This window comes from Camellia sinensis, chromosome 6 (assembly GCF_055761805.1).
Source record: "Camellia sinensis isolate YWXY chromosome 6, ASM5576180v1, whole genome shotgun sequence".
NCBI lineage: Eukaryota > Viridiplantae > Streptophyta > Magnoliopsida > Ericales > Theaceae > Camellia > Camellia sinensis.
Window position 1 is genome coordinate 204,461,545 of NC_138966.1, and position 23,230 is coordinate 204,484,774.

Consider the following 23,230-nt stretch of genomic DNA (forward strand, 5'->3'; position numbering starts at 1 on the left):
CATCTGTCTTGTTGGGTGATGGAAATGATCCCCAAATTTTTGAGACCTCATCGATTATATATCTGTGATCATGTGATGATAACAAAACAAAAAGCGTAATCATAAGCATTTCATGTATTCTTCATCTTCTTTCTTCATTTTGGAATTGGTGTAAGCATTTCATTTGAGAATGGAATATCATTGAACAGTATTTCCAGGGCAGAATGATTGGCAGAGGGAGGTTATTAATGGTGTTACATTGAGGAGATTCATTGGGCAAAGCAAAATTGTGGCTTTAACATCACACGACATATAATTGATAAATGAATTTGAGTGTCTATTACCAATTACATACAATAGCAATTTCACAGCATCAGACAAATTTTGAAAGGAAAATGGCATGAAGGGCCAATGCCATTTTACTTGAAGAAACAAATACATACATGTATGTTTGTGTGTTGCACATGAATGAATGAGTGTGTGAATACTAATAGACACTTGACATACATACAGGATATAAGTTTCCATTCTGGTAACAAAGGTGGAGATATAATAAAAACCACACCATCGCCGCCTGCGCCTGCAGCTGTGTGCGTGTACTCTCTCACTAGTGTATGTATGCAACGCAAGTTACACTTTGACTATTCAAAAAAATAAATAAAAGGAAAAAATAGCAATTATGTGGGGACAGGGTAAGTATATTTACAATTGGAGGTAAGTTATATATAAATGAAAAAATAAATTATAAATACATGAAATCTCAAAGATAAAAATTGATGATGGAATGGAATTAATGGTCTCCCAAGTTGTTGCAACAAGCATAGAATGGAGGAAATAATTTACTACGCGATACTACAAACAATTTACTATCCAAGTGTAAATTATTATACATTTAATCCTATATATATAATTGAAAATTTAACTAAGCGACCTGGCTAATTAGCTAATTAACTAATACAAATTGTTATACAAGTTGGTTATCAAGATAAATACGGCAATTGATAGAGAATTGTATTCTCCTCAAATTGATGACACTCCACAAATTACTCACATAAATTGACTGCTAATCCATGAAAACAAGTTGAGTAGTGTGGCTTTTATAATGTAGATATATAAAGTAGCTTGATCCTCACTGGAGATAAATTTCACTTTTCAGAATCCTTCTAAACCACTTATTTCCAAACCAAAAAAAAAAAAATCCACCTTAACGTGCTTTCCGTATCAGCCGCATGAAACACCACGGTATCCTCTGCGTCAATCGAAGAGCGAGAAATAAATAGACTGTTTCTTTGCACTCCATGTAATAGGATTGGGTCAGAGGAAAATACAAAACTGAAGGGGGAGCATCAATCATTCGGATCTTAAGCCCAATCAACATCAGAGAACCAGAAAAGAACCAGGCTTGTAAAGGATGCTATGGGTGATAGTCCCCTTGAGACATCTTAGAATGCGCTTTGACAGCCACGAAATAAACATCAATGGGACTAAATGCATATATTGACAAACACTTTTTGTAACAAAGAAAATGTCAATCTTGTATAAGGGAGATACTGCAAGGCCCCTTCAATGCAGTGAGATGCAATAAAGATATGCAGTAGGATCAAAGAGAGGCGTAACGATCGAGTTTGCTTAGTCAAGAAGAGGGAGTAGTACAAAAGGCTTTTCCAAGGCTTGGAGGCCATCATGTTGTGTTTGTGTAGAACATGTGTCATACTTGGCCTGACTGATAAAAAAAAATACCAGAAGGAAACAGTATAAACTTTTTAACCCCAGAAAACAATGCAGCAGTCCCAAATCCTCAAGGTCAAAAGCAGACTTGAGTTGGTCAAGAAAAGCTGAAATGCCACAAGTATCATTACCAGTAACAGTAATGTAACAATGCTATCATCCACGTGTAGAAGGGAGATAAATGGAGGACTTGTCCATGCGAACGATGCTTCAAACCAAGGGACAGAATAAATGCACAACCATGAGATGGGTACATGGGGTAAACACTTCCAACTATTTTATGTAATTGATAATATTTTTCTTGTAATTTAAAATGAACTCCAGTAAATAAATTTACATAGTGTTTCCTACTGAAATCTGGAGCCACGCAGATCACCGGTACTTAATACATTTTATCTCATGAATATGATTTTAAAATAAATAAATTGCAGTCAATGTAATTATTCCTTAGATTGCTCCGTACTTCAAACGTTCCCATATGAAGGGCTGCAAAACACAAACAACTTTAGGCGGGCTTTTGAAAAGCAGAGCCGCACATACACAGACAGCAGCAATGGCCAACAGTGAAAGCATTGCTGGCCTGTAGACAGCCACCGATGTTCTGCAGCTTCCATATGCCATCTTCTGTTGACATGCCTTGCAATGTCGCTGAATTGGCTTCAATTCATTCTTCTCAGTATCCAAGCTAGCAACCTTTGCCGTCTTATACCCATCCGTCAGTTTTTGAGTGACGTTGTATTCTAAGAGTGCACCAGGGATATCAAGCACTACATGCCCATTTCCTGATTTCCTGTTGATTTTCTTCTGGACCAGATGAATATAGGAATAGTAGCTTCGCAGGCAGGCGTAATCGTTGGGCGTCAATCCTGTGCTGTCACGGGCACCCTTCCAGGCTTCAATTCCCACCTGAAATGTTGCAGTCTAAGTCAGCACAGAGAAGATTTTCTTCTTCAGAGAAGACGTGAAATGTAACATGAGACTAGAAGATATAAAATTTCAATTTTAAATATCATCCTGATTGAGCAGTAGAATATCTCCTGTTTTTTAACGAATTCATTCTTCTGAGCCATTTAACTAAAACAATGTTCAGAGCTACAACCCATTAAGGGACAAAATTATTGGTTGGCAAAAATGCAGAGGGCAAAGCAGAAAGCAAAAGAAGTCTCAAATGTGTCAGGTGGTCAGTCTCAATTGTGAATTCTAAAACCTCATGACGCAAGTAAACAATCATAATATATGCTAGGCAAGGAGGCAATACCGATCCAGGATCATCAGTTAAAGCATCCAACACACTCTCAGAGCCATCACTACTGGCTGCTATGTGAAGAGGAGTCAAACCCCCAGGGCCGATGGCATCTGGTCTAAATAAGAAGTTGGAGCCCCTGTTAACATGCTGCTGCTGTTCGGAGACCGGTTTATCCACAACTTCAGTTGGGATGTATCTCAAAAGAACTTCCACCATAGATCTGCAATTTCTCCGCACAGCTCTGTGAAGGAGGCCCATGTCCAGCAATGCAAGTTCAATGGAAGAATGCCCTCCTGCATCCACAGTACCATTAAACACAATGCCCAGAAGTTTCTTCACTACAGCACACCAGTCATGCTCCATGGAGAACTCCATTAGCCACCTGAACCGTTTGAAAGGAAATAGATCCAAATTGGGGTCCATGCTACCCAATCTAAACTTCAATTGACTTCTGTGAAGAAGCCAACCCATTTCATGTATAAAGTCAAGTGCATTATTCCTGGCTTCTACCATTTCAGATTCTGCATGAATGTCATCAGCGATCTCAGCCACCTCTATTGCACTCTCAAGAGTACAGATCTCAGAGCAAACATCCTGCTCTGTGACTATAAATGGAAAGAAGCTGTTGCTGAAACTGTGGTCCTCAACCTGAATGGAACAAATAAAGAGTTCATGATTTATATAATAAGAAAAATTGAGAGACAGATAACATATACATATGTTTTATGTTTCCTGAATGAAGGCATAACCAAACCAAACCAAACCAAGCCTTAAGTCTCATCGTTAGTCAAATTAAGAAATTCGTATCTCTATCTACTATACTAGTCCACGTCAATCTAGGTCTACCCCTTCCCCTAACACTACCATCTACCGTCATTATATCGTATCTCTTCACTACTGCCTCAGTTAGTTTTCATTGTATATGACCAAACCATCTCAATCTATGCTCTCTCAACTTATCTTCTATCGATACTAGTCCTACCCATTCTCGAATATACTCATTCCTAACTCTGTTTTTTCTAATCTTGCCGCGCATCCACCTTAGCATCCTCGCCTCAGTAACATTCATCTTATCTACATGTTGTTTCTTAATTGCTCAACATTCCGTCCCATACAACATCGCTAGTCTAATAGCCATCTTATAGAACTTCTTTTTTAATCTAATGGGTACTCATTTATCACACAGTATTCCAAACGCACTCCTCCACTTAAGCCACTCTATCTTAAATCTGTAGACCACATCCGCTCCAATCTCCCCAGTCGTTGTGATAATCAATCCTAAATAATGAAAATGTTTACTCTTAGGTAGTTCTTGGTTCTCAATTTTACTTCTCCTTTGCTTTTATTGTGACTGTTACTAAAATTACAATCCATATACTCCTCGGTTCCCTTATTCCTTTTTCATAAGATTCTTTGGAAAGCGAGTGTCCCTTATAAAGTGAAGTTTTTCATGTGATCTTTCACTCAAAGAGGTGTTACAACTAATGATGTTCTTCAGAGGAGAAAGCCCAATCACTCTCTATGCCCCCAATAGTGTGTGATGTGCAAGAGTAATTTGGAGGTAGCTGATCATCTTTTTCTTCATTGCCCGGTGGCTACAGTATTATGGCAGCGTCTTTTCAGATTATGTGATGTGCAGTGGGTTGCTCCACAGGAGCGTATGCATATGCTTCTTATTCGGTTTGACAGGTTTGGGAATATCAAGAAAGCCAAAAAAATGTGATTAGGCATTGTTTTTGCTATTTTCTGGGTTATATGGTTGGAGAGAAATGTTCGAATTTTTGAAGACAAGGAAGTAAGCGTAGAGGCTTTGTGGGATAGGGCTGAATATTTGGCTTCTTTTTGGGCATTTGTATCTCCTCCTTTTAAAGGAGTCCCTTTATTTTTGATCTCTAGGGATTGGGCTGCTGTTTGCCATTCTTAGAGTTTTGAGTTTTGCGTTTTGCGATTGGGTTTGCTTTTTCTTCTCTTTTTTCTTTCCTTGTATGAGGACTTCTTGTCCTCTCCCTCTTTCCCGTTTTAATAAAATTTTGTTGTTATTCAAAAAAAAAATATATATATATATATACTCTATCTTAGTTCTACTTATACTCAATCCTTTAGATTCAAATGTTTTTTTCCAAATCTCCAACTTAGTGTTAACTCCTTCTCTAGTCTCATTTACTGACACGATATCATCTGCAAAAAGTATACACCATGACACATCATCCTGAATATTGCACGTCAACTCATCCAAAACTAAAGCGAAAAGATAAGGACTCAAAGTTGATCCTTGATGTAACCCTACAGTAATTGGAAATTCACTCGTCTCTATAGCAAGTGATCTAATAGTGGTCACCGCACCTCCATATAATATCCTTAATCACATCAATGTAGGCATACTAAAAAAAAAAAAATGAGATGAGTTAAGACGACACTTTTCCTTCACACACACAGACACACACGGGAAAAGCCCCTAGCAAGTGCCAAGCAAATTCAAAAGCCCAATGGTGGAAGAGAACAACAAACCAATGTTAGCTGGGATGACCTTACCTCAATGAATCCTCTTCCAGAGACATTTGGTATAGAGCAAGAAAAGCTAAGGCACTGGATCTCATTACCATCAACAAATGTATCAACTCCCTCCATCATGTCGGAACAACTTTCCTGCACCAGATACTTCCCTTCTAGTGCACAGAGTAACCTGAAACAGAAAGTAGAAATAACTTTGTAAATGTGCAATGACCTAAAAAATTGCAGGAATATTGAAATAAAACCTGAAATTCAGAATGTTGCCTCAGTGTTGATGCTCATGTAACATTAATGAAGGGTACCTCATAGTAGACTGGGACAGGCTGAAGCCTTTAACTAAGAACTGAGTTCTCTCAGAGAAAGAAACTGCAACTGGTTTGATGCTCAAGATCCTGGAATTTTTATGGCTTTTAAGAGGTAACAGTGTGTCCAAAACAACCTGGCCTGTGGCACAAATAAGAGAAACAAATTATCCTCCTATTAGAAATGTTATTGCCCATCCCCTTCCCCAGGGACGTGATAGAAAAAAGTAACAGCAGAAAAGAAATAAACCATAGAAAAGCAAAGAACAAACCATCATATATAAATGCTACGCGTTGCTGCACCCTAGTATACATCCACCCTGTTCTCCAGAAAGAATCGTTTGATGCATCAAGAAGCCTAGTCAAACTGGAGCTCAGATCACAGTAAAGCTGTACACAGCAACAGTAACTTAAAGCATTAGAAGGGATTTTCCAGGGATGAGGATTAGCAGTATTCATTCATAGTAATGACAGATAGGCTTACCTCCTCCCATGTGGATTTCCCTAATCGAAGATAGATAGTTAATATGATACAGCCAGGTCTTATGTAGCTTTCAATTTCAGTAGGACTGTGAGATAACCAGTCAAGTATCTGAAAATTTGAAACAATTAACAAAATAAAAATATGTTGACGTAACATTAAACAACTATATTCAAGTAACTTCACAAGACAGAGATACCTGTTTCCGCAGGACAAGAGGGAAATCACTTGGATCTTTTCCAAAGAGTTTGAAAACAATTCGATCTGTGCGACTCTGAAAATTAATCAACAAAAATAACAGAGATAAGAAAATAAATCCTCAAGGCCAAAAACAATTTAAATAATCCTAATTTGTCTGATAGAGGAGTATGTTCCACCCCTTTTGAGTATTACTATATTCAAAAGTTGGCAAGAGTTTTTTAGTAGCACAAACCATCAACTGAAAATGTAAAAACATTAGGATTGAATAGAAATTTTTTTTTTTTTTTTATGATAAATAATGAGTTTTATTGAAAAAGCATCAAGCTGATGCATGACAAAGAGAAAGAAAGAAAGCACGCCTAACCAATTACATCATTCAAAAAATCTAAGAAAGAAAAAAAGATCCAGCTCAACTTTACACTCCAACCAACTATACAAGGTAACTAAGAACCAACCCTCCAACCAAGCCACCGAATGCTGGCTGTCCTGGAAAATTCTCCTGTTTCTTTCCAGCCAAACCAACCACATCAAACAAAAAGGCACCAAGGCCCACACCCGTCGCCGACTCCGGCCAACCCGAGCTCCCCTCCAACTCCACAACATATCCACCATCTCCTTTGGCTGCACCCACGAAATCCCAAAAAGAGAACAAGCCAACCCCCAAAGTTGGGAGGTAATAGAACAATGGAGGAATAAATGGTCAACTGACTCCGCAGCAACACAACACATGCAACAACAATTGACTAACACACGCCCTCAACAAACCATATTATCAATGGTAAGATTATGACCTAAAGCAGCCGTCCATAAAAAGAAAACCACTTTAGAAGGCACACGAGGCACCCAAATACTCCTCCAGGGAAATGCACCACCCACTACCCCCACTAAACTCCGATAAACGGACCGAACAGAGAACAGACCTTTAGTTCCCACCACACTCCAAACCAACACATATTTCCCCTTACCCGATAGACCCAATCCATATAGGAAACTGAACAACTCCCTCAATTGATCCGTTTCCCAATCCTGAACTTCACGCCGAAGCTGAATATCCCAAACCACCACGGCTCCACCCCCCAAATAAGACTCAACCATTGCCTCGCGGTCCTTTGCAATGCCAAAGATCAAAGGGAAGCGCACCTCTAACACCATTTCCCCACACCACCTATCCTTCCAAAATCGAACCATCTCCGCAGCCCCCATAAAAAAATGCACCCTCTCCCAAAACTCCCCTTTCCCCAAGTAAATACCTTTCCACAAGCCCCTCCCATGAGACCCCATCACCTCCTCCGACCTCCAATCCCCCACAACCACCCCAAACTTAGAAGCCACCACCCAACGCCATAAACGATCCCACTCTCCAGCAAACCGCCACAACCACTTCCCTAACAACGCTCGATTAAATTGCACTAAACTCCGCACCCCCAAACCGCCCACCTCCTTGGGTTGGCAAATCCGCCCCCCAATCAACCAAGTGATATCTAAAATCTTCTCCCCAACCTCCCCACAGAAAGTCCCTCTGAAGTTTCTGTAGACGTGCAGCCACAGATGCAGGAATAACATGCAAAGACATAAAGTAGGTCAGAATACTGCTCAACACACTCTTAATCAATGTCAACCTTCCCCCTTTTGATAAGTATTGCCATTTCCATCTAGCCAAACAACGTTGAACCCGTTCCACCACTCTATCCCAAACCCCTGTCGCCTTGAAGGTAGCACCCAACGGCAATCCCAAGTAAGTCACTAGTAAAATTGCTACCTTACAGTCTAAAACTGCTGCTACCATAGGCAAACGCTCAACTTCCCCCACCGGGATCAACTCCGACTTGCTTAAATTAATCCGCAAGCCCGAAATTGCCTCAAAACAAAGTAGAACACAACGAAGGAACCCCACTTGCTCCACATCCGCATCACAAAAAACCAAAGCATCATTAGCATACAGCAAATGAGACACCACAATCGCTGTCCCAGTCGGAGACCCCACACTAAAACCCTCCACCAAACCTTCAAGCGCAGCCTTCGACAACAGACGACTCAAAGCCTCCATAATTAGGATAAACAACAAGGATCCCCCTGCCGAAGACCCCGAAAAATCAGAAAGAAACCAGCCGGTGAGCCATTCACCAAAAACAACATCCGCACCGTGGATACACAAAACTTTATCCACTGACACCATGTGACCCCAAAACCCATCCGACACATAAGATAAAATAGGAAATCCTAATTAACATTATCATAAGCCTTCTCAATGTCTAACTTACAGACCAGACCAGGTCACCCTTCTCGAAGTCGAGAATCAATACACTCATTAGCAACCAAAACCGTATCCAAAATCTGCCGCCCCCTTATAAAAGCATTCTAGGATTCAAACACCACGCTCTGCAACACACCCCGAAGTCTGTTTGCCAACACTTTCGCCACCAACTTATATACACTCCCCAGCAAACTAATAAGCCTAAAATCCCTCACATCGTCAGCCTCCCCTTTCTTCGGAATCAAAGCTAGGAAGGTCGAATTAAAGCTCCTCTCGAACTTCCCTGTGGTGAAAAAGGACTCAAACACTGCCATCACATCCTCCTTAACCACCCTCCAACAATGCTGGAAGAAAGCCAAAGTGAAACCATCTGACCCGGAGCCTTGTCACCACTCATCGTCTTCAAAGCCCCACACACCTCCTCCTCCGTGAAGGCCCGCTCCAAACCCTCCCTATCCCCTTCAACAAGAGTATCAAATAGCATCCCATCCAACCCCGGCCTCCATGCCCCATCTTGTTCCCGGAGAAGCCGCTAATAAAAACCCACAATACCTTCCCGAATCGTGTCATTTGTAGACAAATCTCTCCCATCTACCCACAGACGCACAATCTGATTAACCCTTCTATAAGCATTTGCCATCTTGCGGAAAAACTTGGTATTCCGGTCCCCATCTTTCAACCATAAACAACGAGATTTCTGTCGGAAACAAATCTCTTCCATATGAGCCAAACGAACATAATCTTGCCTAGCCGCCTCCCTTCTAGCCACATCCACCCCTAGAAGCCCACCAGAAACTTCCTGCGCATCTAAGGACTGTAGAATGTCCACCACTTCCACTTTCAGAACTTCCACCCGACCAAAAGTCTCCTTATTCCACAGTTTCAAATCTGTTTTGAAAAGTTTTAGTTTCTGAGCCAACATGCAACTAGGAGTGCCACTAACCGTATACGTACTCCACCATCGACGGACCCTCTCTAAAAAGCCCTCCGAATGCAACCACATATTCTCGAACCGAAAAGGCATCGACCCAATATGAACCCCTCCACTGTCAAGCAAAATAGGCCAATGATCTGAGACTGGACGTGGTAAGCGACTTTGAACGACCTCTGAAAAGTGCTCCTCCCAACCACTAGTGACCAGAAATCTATCAATTCGGGACATCTAGTGGCCATTAGACCAACTGAAACTCCCCCCCTGAAGAGGCAAATCAACCAAATTCAACTCATCAATAAATGCAGAGAACGCCCGCATGGACCCATTCGCCCTAGTATTCCCCATCTTCTTAACCGACCATCAAACCATATTCAAATCACCCCCCATACACCATGGCTCAAACCATCAATGCGCAACATCCCCCAACTCTCCCAAAAAAGAACCCCTCTCTGAATTTCGCACCGGCCCATACACTCCAAAAAACGCCCACCTGAAATTATCTGCCACACATCGAAAAAGACAAGACACCGAAATACCTCCTACCTCCTTATCCTCCTTCACCACTACTCTATTATCCTAACATAGAAGAACCCCTCCTGCCGTACCCACAGTTGGTAAATATGTCCACTCCACAAACCGACCACCCCAGATCTCTCTCACCACATCTCCACCCAACACCTCCATTTTCATTTTTTGCAAACATACCACATCCGCTCTCACGCTACAAAGCAGGGACCTAACTGCTAGGTGTTTATCCTTCTCATTCAAGCCATGCACATTCCACGATAACACTTTTAACTTCATTTCAATAACAAAGGACCTCCTCGCTCTCTCCTGGGGCCCCACCCACTCATCTCCCCTCCATGGTCATAGTTAACAGAACACTCCAAATTTCTGAGCTCCCGTAACCCTTTACGTTGCACCACTCCTGAAGAACCACCCTCCTGTGATGGAGCCCCTTGCCTCCATAAGTTTTCCACTGCTCTGAATAAACTCATAGCCTCAATCTCATGGCCTTCAAAAGATACACCCAGCAAACGACTAACCTCGCTAATCCTACTAAGCACCCACTCCGAAACAGTGTTTGCCGAGGGAGCCTCCATCTTATTCAAATCAACCTGACACTCAACCTTACCTTGGGGTTGCTCGGAAGAGGCCTCACCATGGATGGCAGCAATCGAAATGGCAAGAGGATGGACCACAAGAGACCACTCCCTCCCTAAATGCCCAGGATCAGATTCGTTCCTCCCAACCCAATCTGTCGCAGCATTCACTGCATTGTCAGTTACCCAGTGCTGCCCCAAATCCTCATCTATATCAAAAAACTAGCTGGACACTTTATCGTCCTCCAATACATCTCGCAATCCACCCAACTCCTCGTCGCGATCAGTGACAGACATCAACAATGTAACGTTCTTCCCATTCCCTAAAGGTCCTGAAGTCGAAGACCGACCCGTCTGACTTGGATCCAAATCACGACGCAAATTATCAAAGACCTGGGCCACTGGGGTAGTGAACCCAGAATGGCCTACAACTCCTTTCACAAAATGGGCCAACTCCTTCAACCCCAAACCCTAGACCCTATCCTCAGATTGGCCCACCCCAGTATTACCTTGCAACGGGTTGATATCCCCAGCCTTGGGCCCTTGAAAAGATGGACCACTAATTTTGTTAAATTTTCCCCTACCCCGGCCCAACTTAAGGCAAGCCCAAACTTGGGCCTTTGAGTATGGGGCCTACTGCCCAGATTTTTTTGGTTGCCAGGCCTTCTTAGGTCCGACCCAACGCTGTGAAATCTGCGACTGCATCTTCTTCTTCCCCAAATCACGACGACCATCACGCAGAACAGATAGCACCAAATCCCGGCGTTCTGTCACCAACTCATGACAATCACGCTGCTCCGGCAAGCCGTAAGTCTCCACCACCGGTCTGTCCTCCGACCAAATAGGCAGCGAGTATCTCCAATCACCCCAACGAATGGTGATTCACGGCGGAGCACCCTTAGTTGTACCACGAACTTTGAGTCGAACACATCCTAGAGGTCCCTCCATCGCTGTTGCTGCATCAACCTCCAGGAACCCCCCACAACGATCACCAATCGGGCGATAGACCTACTCGCCACGAAGATGTAGCAGAAGTCCAAGCACCTGCACCTAAAAACTCTGACTCAGCAATTAATGACTTCCCTTGGCACATAACGCCTCCGACGACCACCAATCAAGACTCAAACATCGACCGTCGACCACCCATTTACCTCCTAGAATTCTGATGGCTTTTGATTTAGATGGAAAAGCAAACAACATGTACTGTCTTCCGATGACCTTCACCTACACGCCTCCACTAACCTTTCACAATCAGTTAACCCACACCGAGAGGGCAGATAGCTCCATCCCCTTCCCCCCCCCCCCCATTCTCCCACTCTCCCCACCAGACATGAATCCAAAAAGGACACCCATTCGGCACCAGACCCTTGTCTCACCACCATATCCTCCCCCCCAACCCCAGGGACGACCACTGCGTTCCCAATCAGCCAGGAATTATGTCTTCCCCCTCTTAAATCCTGACCTTGTATGACCGATCCATTCCCCACCATAAATCCATCCAAAACCATAGATGTGCCCTCCCAGCCATCCCCAAACAATGATTGTGGAAGGAACATCTGAGTACGACGATCACCCATATGAACCACAATCTGAACAGCTGCCCCCACCTCCTCCGGACAAAGCCAACACGCCACACTGCGCCGCCCTCCAAAGACACGACCCAAAAACACCCCAACGGTGTTCATCTTGAATGCCTTCCTCATTTGATCCGCTACCCATTTGATCTTTGCACCGAACAACTCAATTGCTAGCCGAACCCCTTGACCACGTTCGACAATATCTACTCGACGTCGGCCTATTGCATCTGCCAACCCCTCCTCAAACTCAAAAGACTGATCGCCCAAAAAAATCAATCTCTGACGAAGCCTGGCCGACTCTACCGAAAACATGAGAGACAGAAGGAATGGCTGAAAGCTTCTCAAATCCATGAGGATTATGGATAACAAATTATATTATTATTCAAATTCAGTAATAGAATTTTATGCTTCACATAATAGAAAATACCAAGTAACACAAAATCTAACTTAGTGCTACACTTGCCCCTTTTGCAGTACTTACTTTCCCCTAATTTGAATAGAAAATCATAACTATAGACTTCAAAAATATAAAGAATTAAACAGTTTTTTTTTTTTTTTTTTTTTTGGGGGGGGGGGGGGGGGGGGGGATAAATAAATTTAGCCATGTATTAACCAAAGACACCAAGAGGCCACCATCCTAGTACACTAGAAATCACTCCACAGAAACTCAAACTAAAAACAACTTGGCAAAACTGAGCTCTCATATTAAATCAATCAAAGAAAAGGATGACTCAAAGAACTTCTCTTTGAACCAGAAATGAAACGACAAATTAACAATAATTTTAACCTACGAATAGCCATCTCTACATCCTTCAGAGTCATGTGGTTCTTTTGGCCCCAAATGCAACGCATCAAGCGCATGGGTGACAACATCCAGACCTTCCACAATCTATTAACATGACATCTCACATAAAAACAAATAACACCTCTAACGCCAACAAAATCAACAATTTTTATCAAATATCAGATCTCACCAAGACAACACCATGGCCATACAACTGCAAAAGTTTAAATATGAAACATTTAATTGATGATGGAGCAACATTCATGATATATGGATGGTTATATTCATCAATCCATGCTAGGTATAATTTCACAGTTTAATTTCAAATTTCAATTAGGAACCATGCACTTGAGACAAAAATATACCTGAGCCTCCCTGCTCGAACTAGATAGTGACTGGGTGGGTGTGGAGCCTGTATTCCCACTTGTATGAGGAGGGCTTGACTCTTGACCATCATGATGTCCCCGTAGAGTGCAATCAAGAGACCCAATCCCCAGATTTACAGGAGCATGATAACTCTCCAGGTTTTCTGAACAATCCTCAGAACCATCGTAAACAGTATTCAAGTCTATGTCTTTCAATTTCATCCTTCCCACTCCATTGTCTGGGGCACTTGCTTTGGCAGGAATGCTGTCTCTTGCAGGACATGGAATTGCACATGGAGTTTGAAACAGTCCACCCTGTGTATTGTCTGTGAAAGTTCTCTTCTCTGTCCCTTCAAATGCCATACATTGTCCATTAGGCCTCAGAGAATCCTGAATATCAATGCAAACATCCATCTTAGAAATAGAACCAAGCATTGAGCTGCATTTAGGACCATTTGAAATCAGATCTGGAACCTTTTCGGGAGTTCCAAGAGACATCGTAGCCTTTTGCAAGTCTTGAGAACCAGGCAATAATCCAGATATGTTCCTCCCATTAATTGAGCCAGAAATACTAGTAAGGTTTCTCAATAGGTGGGATAGCATATCCTGATCCTTCGTTTGATCCAAGCTATTAGCTGCATTACCATGAAAGGACAGCCTTTATTAGTTAAAGTAAGTGCAGCACAATGAAAGGAAATAAATTTAAAAACCATTAACTAAGAAAATGGCATCATTAATTCGATGAATCGACGCTATTCTCAAAATTTGGAATTCACTTTTCCTTGGATTGAATTTTCAAAAATACAATGTGGATGCCTCAAAAGCCAGATCCAAATGGGTGCATAAAGAACTTACACTGTAGCAGTTTTTTTTTATTATTATTTATATTTTTTTGGCAAGGGGGCAAGAAATAAGTAATCGATGGCTTTCATGATTAGGTGGACCTGAAAAGCCATAGAAAGATCCATGCCCACCATAATAGGACGAATAGCAGAGCAGACAATTTACAACACCGGTAGCAGTCACAAACTACCACATAACACCTCGCACTGACAAATAAAAAAACTTGATAAATACCTTAGATTGTACAATAAGTTCACAATTACAAACATAGATTTACAGTCAAACTATATTCATACGGAATAAAGGTAATTTGATCCTCAGCTAACAAGGAATACTACCTGCAAAGCACAGTACAAGAGTTAAACCCTGAAATCTAATCAGTGTGTTTGGTTTGAATTTTTTGAATTAAGTTTTTTGAAAACTGATTTTTTTAGTTTTTGTGTCTTTTTGTTTTTAGTGAATATTTTTAAAATTTTAAACATTTTTTTTACTTTTTTAGATGCACCTTACTTGGATGTATCTAAAAAGTAAAAAAATTGAGAAAACATATTTTAAAAAATTAATAAATACATGAAAATACAAAAAATGCACTGAATTCTCGTATTTTTTTTTTGTATTTTTGGTATTTAGTGAATTTTTAAAAGGTTTTTTTTACAATTTTTTTACTTTTTAGGTATATTTATGTTACGTATGTCTAAAAAGTTAAAAAAAAATTTGCTTAAAATATTAAAAAAATTCAGTAAAAACAAAAAAAAAAAAACACGGAAAACAAGAAAGTGGAATTTTCTGAAAAGTGTTTTTGGAAAAGTGTAACCAAACAAAGTGATAATGCCATTGCAGACTAGCCTGTTAAGTAACAAGACTTGAGCGCCTACCTACTACCTAGTATCAGAAGCAATTTCTTTCATTAGGCAAATGCTAAACAGCGCAATTCAGTCAACAAATTTCCAAGCTCCGGCACTGCAAACACGTTTCCAAATACCCAACAAACAACACTTTCTAATTGTTTAAGAATTTAAACTCATGTTTAAACACAGCAATTGTACAAATTCCATGGAACAGTCTGAAGAATGGTAAGAATAAATAATAATTTCCATCAAATATACAGTAGACTTCAACACTATGTTATCTCAAAAATCTCTAACATTGGCAAAACCACTGAGAACCCTTAATTTGAAGAAAAATTCCAAAACAGGAAACCAAACAAATTAGTTTCTACACAATTTATTGATAAACATCTTGAACTAGAAGCAAAATGCTATACAGATATCAAAAGATGTTAGTTCCGATGTCTGAACTAAAATTAACCCAAATGGTGTCCAATGCATCAATTTCTAATGCATTCCAGTAATTGAAGTCCAATAAATTTCCAATAATTCATATATAACAACACTTCAGGAGTCACTAAAGTTTAATCAGGATTTAACTTTTGAAACCTTCTGAAGCTCAAATTGGCACTTTCAACTTCCTTACAGATTAACATTGTTATTGTGTATTTTCACATTTCTAATGATGAGATCAAAAGAAATTAATATCTGGTTACTTAACAGCACTTTAAAAAGAACTTAACAACAGGAATTCCTTGAACCAAATTAACTTAAAGTCTGCAGCACAAATGCATTATGAAAGACGTACCATCATGAAAAATAGTGAAAACAAAACTTCCACCAAACAGCCAACCTCCAGGTCAAATCTGTGATTATGTCCTTCAATTCAACATCTCAAACTTTTTCTTTTCACAGAGAGAATTTTAACATTATTCTGAACAATGGAGTAGGCACCTTGCTTTTGTTTCATCAGTACAAGATTCTAAATAGCAGTATCAGAATATGAAGCGGTATAGAATCAAGCAATATGTATCGGAAATTGAGTCGTGAATTTTTGTAAATCATTAGAAACTCTCTAAAACTCAATGATATGTGTGTTTGGATTATTTTAATCATAATTTGTCCATTTTTTTCTTGTAAAAAACATAAAATAAATAATATAATGTCAACAAAAAAATATTGGACATTTGATATGCAATCAATCAATTTATGAAACAGTGGTCCGCACTGCAAGATGCCCACATTCTCCTTTGGAGCAGGAATGAGAACAAGGGGCTCTGCTTATTATATGGCATCAATCCCACATCAAGCAGATAAGGAACATGAGCCTCACAAGGTCAATTATAGAAAACAGCATCATTTCAATGATTCTAAGAGAAATGATTTAATCCCACATCAGCCAATCAAAAGGACTAGAGTGTGCCACCGGTTTTAAATAGGACACTACTCTTGCACTAAAGCACTGAGAAGCCATATCGAGGCTTATTTTAGTTATTTTGTAAAATTTCTTATTACTGCCAATTTAACAAACTGGACGGGTTCAGAACATAATCATTTCGTAAATCCGGTTTTTGCCAGTTCATACCACGAATTGGCTGGTTCTAAAGCGATTTTGATTTTACACTGGCATACAGCGGGATTTATCCGACTTGGTATCCCGAAATTCCGGTTCGAATGGGCTGGTACACCTTGTTATTCATCCAACTGAGGCAGATGGTTTGCAGAAATCACTTTCCCATCCAGAAAATTAAGATTCTGTAGATATCATCATCACTTGCGCCTTACGAAGAAAATTGTTAGCTTTTATGGGAAGACAAGATTAAATATTTATCATCTCATCTACCACAATCACTTGTAGAGATTACTAGGTATTAATTCTGTCTCATGCTGATAATGTTATCAATAGAAAGTAATTTAAAAGCAACAGTTAATAAAATTGAAATGCAATTATTGAATGCAAAAAAACACAAAAACATCTATATAAAACTGTCCCAGGAAAAAATAAATAAATAAATAAAAATCATATGCACAATCAAGTCCTGTCACATTAAGGTAAAGATGCAAAATATATATAATTTTTCAGCTAGACAAATACTTACTGTGCATGTTGGCGAGTATCCTCAGCAGACTAACAAGCAAATAACTACTACCATGCTCATCGTTCAAGGAGACTCCATTAACCACATTTTCCGGGTGTTTCTTTCTCCTACGTTTATTATGGCCTGCCAAGCGCCTACGACAACTTCTCTTCCCTTCATCAAACTCTTGAAGAACATGAAACCTGCCCATATGTAAAACCAAAATGTACATATTGGAGAAAATCTTCACGAAAATACAAATATGCCTTGTACAAAAACAACTTGCAAAGAATATTGAAATAAAATACAGAACTTAAGCACAAATAAATTTTGTACAGTTTGTTTGATTCAGCTTCATTTTGGTTCATCTGGTTAGGAGAAACAACTAAATGAAAGGCCAAGATTGTCCTTCATGACTAACCAAAGATATTCCTAATTCTTTCTCTTTGCAATTAAGCATAGACCATCACAGGAAACCTTTAAAAGAAATCTTCATACAAGAACTGAGTACTGACCTGCTACACTGCTGACAGAAGCGTTGCATAACATTTCCCACCAATGCACTACCGGCCTTGGAATGCATGTCGCAAACCTTGTGCCTTATGTGATAATGTTTGCTATTAGTCAAATCGACTCGACAATCATCCACCTGACACACTGAACAGTTAGAGGAAGTTGCAACCACTTTGCTCTTCTTCCCACACCTTCCCTCAGAGTTTTCCATCTCGGCTTGTGTGATAGGGTACACTTGCCCACCAAGCTTCAAATTAAGGGACCTGGCTTCATCATTACACTCTTCTTCATCCTCAACAACAACCACCCTCCTGCGTTTCTCCAATACCCGCTTTCCCTTGTCATTTCCCAAATTGGTTTCATCCGAACAAGCCAAGGAAGTGTTTGACAAACCAGGATTAATTGGAATTTCAGACACAAGAGAGAATAACTGCCTACTCCTGCAATCTGACGGCACAGAATTAAGTGGAGGAGCAGCGGTAAACAGATCCCCGTCCCATTTCCAATCATTTAAATCCCATTCCACACCCTTCTTCCCAGCTGCCTTCAAATCTGGCATCACCGGACCACATAAATGATGAACCTTTCCTCCAAATTGAGCCTCCTCCATTAGTCAACAAAATTCAATTCAAATACCCAACAGCAACCCTAAAAAGAGCACAAAGACTATAACAAACCCCAACCCTTAAAGAATCAGTAACCCCAATTGACGAAAAAGTGAACTCAGCCAAACAGCTCCTAATCAGCGGCACTACTACTACGCCCCCAAAATTCCAAAAAACAACAGCAGAGCAGAGTGACACAACGCATGAGTCCAAACCAAACAGAGGAGAGGAAATCACATGCCCAAATTAAACGCCTAAATAAATTAACGAGTGATTAGCCAACAAAATCACAACAACCACAAGCTCTGATTTTCATTACCAAAAAGAGTCAAAGATTCATAAATAATAAAAATAAATAAATAAATAAATACTAAGCCAGCTCAATAAACAACCGTAATTGAAGACCTAAAAACAGACAAGAACAGAGAATTAACATGCCAACTGAGGTCGTGGCGATGGTGGAGTTGCGGATCTGTGAATATCGCCGACGATTTAGATAGAGAGAGAGAGAGAGAGAGAGAGAGAGAGAGGCGAAAATTTAAAAACTTGGAAGGACTGAGACATATATATCTACCACAGGAAATTAAACAAAAATGTAATAGTAATTTATTTATTTATACTACAGCTTTTATTGGTCTTTTCTTTTATGCTGTGCTCTTGGTCTTTGGTATTTCATCTTAAATCTTTTCACTTTTTGTGTAATACTAATTTACTCTTCTTCGACGACTGTATAATATATATATATATATATATACTACTACTACTGTAATATAAATAATAAAAATATAAAAAAAGTTGAAAGAAACAGATTGAGGTTGTATTTGTTATTGTATATGATGTGCATGAGTTCTTATACGAAATCATTTAAATACATTTATATATATATATATATATATATTTTTTACAAACTTCTGTTAATGGTAACGAAATGTAAAATGTTCTTTTTACTTTGATCTCCAAGGCTTGGTCTTCTTCTTGTACCACTTTGATTCAAATGTCGACTACTAATACTGTTATCAAAGATAATTCATAATAAAAAAAAGAGAAAAGAAACAAAATCCAATTCTCCTGTCACATCCAGCACAACACTTGAACCCTACCCAACATAAAACCTTCACTCCCTGTTGACTTCCCCTGTCCATTGTCACCAACCCTATGTGGGTCTCGTGCAAATTTCTATTTCCACACTAGTATTTTTTTCAAGACACACTATTTCCTCATCTTTTTTAATTACTATTTTGACACTCAACAAAATTACCAAAAAGGACAAGAACATCTCAACTCAAATCATCTCCTATTTTGCAAATCCTAGTCGGGGTTGCAGGGCTGGCCTTGGCCTAACCCCAGTAAGGCTATCTCTTAGGTTCCAAAATTTTGGTTCAAAAATAGAATTTTTAAATTTAGTAAAATGTTATGGATCCAATATTTATTTATTTTTTTGATCAATTTAAAGAGTCTCAACATATTTTATTGGGTCCATATATGGTATAACTCATATATATTTATAAATGTAGTTTGACCCATATTTATTAAAATGAAAATATATATTAAAAAAAAATGTTTGGATCCAAGAAGAATAATACATACAATATATGGGCCTTAATTTTTTATTTTTACCTTCTTTATCAATTAAATTTTAGTGAAATAAATAATTTTACCTTAATTTTTTTACCTAGGTCTTTATCAATTTTAGCTGAATAATTTTTTTGTCCTAATTTTATTTCATTAAATTGTTTTGTTTATAATTTTAATGATTATATGTACAAGTAAATTTTTTTATGTCTACAAATAAATAAAAAAGTTATAACTTATTATTTTATCCATAAACTTTTTTTTTTTTTTTTTTTTCAATGTAAGGGAGTCCCATTTCCAAAATTCACTTTAGTCCCCCTAAATCTCTGAGCTGACCCTGCAAGGTCGGCATTGGCATCAGCACTGGCGACGCCATACACCAATCGTCAACCCTCGAAACACTTTCTCCACCCTTCCCCGTCACCTCCCCCAACTACTTTCCCTCCCAGTTCCTTTCTTCCATCCATCACTCCTTTTATTCCCCAAAAAAAACGGCCACTACCACCGCCACTGCTACCGCTGTCGTCTTTTCCGTGAACACTCTCATTTCCGCCACTCATTCCCCCATTGCAGTGCTACCGCAGCTTGCAACGAAGAGATGGAGATTACGATTGAAAAAGAGAAAAATCGCAAACGCGGCTTGCTATCTCCCTCGTTGCCCCCTACCTTCGGCGCCATCTCCCCTTTGTAACAACTCTCCAGCGCCCCCTTCCAACGACCCCCCCTTCCATCACACCAATGCAAACCCTCAGCCATTTTCTCGCGCCATTACACTTTCCCTCTTCTTTTTGTTTACTCTTTCTTTCTCTTTTTCAATCGATCGAGTTCAGTCGATCGTTAGGATTAGGGTGACAATCGCAAGGGTTGGGGATGGCGGTCTCTAGGCCTACGGTGATGATGGGGTTGAAGTAGGGAAACGCTAATATTTAAAGGAGGGACGGTGACAGTCGGGATAGTCTATGGAGGGATGGGCATAGATGGAAATAGGTCACCGGAGCTAGCAATAACGGGAAAGGAGACCACCGAAGCTAGGTTAAGGTTAGGTTAATTTTGATTAGGGTAATTTTAGTAAATATGGTGTGAATTGTGGAAGAAGAAAAGAAAAAAAAAATGTCAGGATATGAACCGAGAAATGGTATGAATTAAGTTGTGGTGGGTAAATAGAAGCTCTCGTCTCCTATTTTTTACCACCACCACGGGTGCCTCTATTTACACATCACCTTTCATCTTAAGGCATATCTTTAATAATTTGATAAATAAAAAATTTGTTCAATACACACCATAATCTTCCATCTTTATCCTTACTCACACACCTCATCTACGATCTTCCATCTTTACCCTTGCTCACTCACACACCCCACCAACAATCTTCAATCTTCCATATTTCCTATAGTACACACCTCCACTTGAAAAACACACATGTTGTGAACGTCCCCCTCCATTCTCTGTTTCATTGTTATCCTAGAGGTTTGAAAACCAGTTTAAACTAGTCTAAACCGATCTCCATTCGTGTTGAAAACACCTAGATCTAACTGTAACAACCCTCATACTGTTTACCGATTAATGACTGATTGATTACCGTTAAACCGAACTGATTATGACTGATAACCGAACTAATTAAAGTACTGAACTGACTGATTGAAAAACTGGAATCGAATTGACTGAGTATGTGTGTTAATTTGTATTCTATCTGTTTGACTGTTTGACTATCTGTTCATATTTTATGTTTAAACTGCTAATTGAAGGCCCTATCGGCGGCCGAACTGGGAATTGATTGAATGTTTCGTGATTCTTGGAATTAATGTGATTTAATGGTATAACTATCTGAAAACTGATTAGGTATGATTAGATTAGATTAAATATTGATCAATCGCATAGTTTGATTTATCTACCATCTTGCCATTGCTAGTGGGCCTTTATTATAACATGTTAGAGCCTTTGTATGCTTGAAACAAACATCTTGCTCAGCTCATTTCTTGCTTTTGCCGACTAGAGAGAGAGAGTTAAGGGAGAGAGTTAGATTTCACCTCATTTGGCTTGGTTTTGCTTGGAAATTGAAGAAATTGAAGTATAGATTTCATAATTGAGCTTCCTTGCCTATAATTCTAGACTTGGGTAAGAGAATTTAACCTTCTAGCAATGTATTTGAACTTGTTCATGCTTAGCTCTTGAGCCTCTAGTGATTTGAGCCTTGAATTGGTCCATGTATGTTGAATTGGAGCCTAGTTCATGCATGCATGCCTTTATTTTGAAGTTGTCTCTCATAAAATTGTGCATGCATGCTCATAATTTTACAAGAGACCATGAACTCATCATGTTTTTGAAAGATTTGGCTCCTTAGAGCATCAAATTGAAGCTTTGAATTGATTGAATTCATGCATATTTGCATGTCCTCCATGTTCATGAAAATGGTTTGAAATTGGGTTTGAATTAAACACCCTTGGGCTTTGATTTCTCAAATTGAGCTTTGAATCATGTTTAACTATGTGTTTATAAATGTTTTCCAGACAATGGGCCCAAGAGGATCGGTTTTGATGCATTTGAATGTGAGTTTGAGCTTGGAGGTGCAATCTGGAATTCCCAGATTCTGCATTTCCGCTCGAGCGGGGAAAATGCCGCTCGAGCGTGAAATCCGAGCATCCAGCATCTCTCTGCACTGTTTTACAGTCCGCTCGAGCGGAGGATTGGGCGCTCGAGCGGAGTCATGTCTCAAGCTCGAGCGGGCGTCGAGTGGAGATTTCACCCATCCAGTACTTTTACAGTGCGCTCGAGCGGTAAATTTGACGCTCGAGCGTGTACCTTTGTTGCATGTCCGCTCGAGCGGGGTTACCTGCGCTCGAGCGGGACTCTGTTTTTCTGAAACTGTCTTCCGAGTACATCTTTGCATCCTCATCCCATTCTAGGCATTCTTAGGCCTAGTTTTAGACATCTCATTGAGGATAGATGTAGAACACACCGAGGCATTAGGGATTAAGTTGTTATCTTTCCCAACTGTGTAGCTTAGTGTGTGTTCAACCTGTGAACTGTGTAGGGTTGGCGACTGGGGAGACACGCTCTAGCATACTGTAGCCCAAACTCTGTGAGTAACAATTGTGTAAAGATATGTTCAACTGATTATCTTTTGAATACCGAACTGAACTGTTTACTGAACTGGTATTACTGAATGAATGCATGTCCTTTATTTCTGAACTGTACTGTGGCATCCTTAGCACCTACTGTTTACTGTTACTGTTACAGAGATCTCTGTCGGTTCCCTCGTGGAGCCACTACTGTTTACTGACTGATGGCCATCATTACTGCTCGGTCTTTTAAGACCTACTGTTACTG

The 23,230-nt window shown here is 39.8% G+C and overlaps 1 protein-coding gene across 8 annotated transcripts; it reads right to left on the minus strand.

Moving 5' to 3' along the window:
* Window positions 1–1,962: 1,962 nt before the first annotated feature.
* LOC114309171 (squamosa promoter-binding-like protein 1) lies at window positions 1,963–19,175 on the minus strand. Of its 8 annotated transcripts, none has more exons than XM_082875891.1 (12): window positions 18,770–19,175; window positions 17,729–18,585; window positions 17,235–17,416; window positions 13,940–14,100; window positions 13,466–13,855; window positions 6,447–6,521; window positions 6,251–6,358; window positions 6,039–6,156; window positions 5,767–5,908; window positions 5,486–5,636; window positions 2,966–3,601; window positions 1,963–2,613 (listed from the first exon to the last, which is right to left on the minus strand). In XM_082875891.1, exons 2-12 carry the CDS (start codon window positions 18,334–18,336, stop codon window positions 2,155–2,157), a joined length of 3,030 nt encoding a protein of 1,009 aa, XP_082732017.1. In that variant the 5' UTR covers window positions 18,337–18,585; window positions 18,770–19,175; the 3' UTR covers window positions 1,963–2,154. The 8 variants fall into 8 exon arrangements, with proteins under 8 accessions (XP_082732017.1, XP_082732020.1, XP_082732019.1 ...); XM_082875894.1 differs by having other exon boundaries at window positions 18,737–19,010; XM_082875893.1 differs by having other exon boundaries at window positions 18,766–19,000.
* Window positions 19,176–23,230: the final 4,055 nt, after the last annotated feature.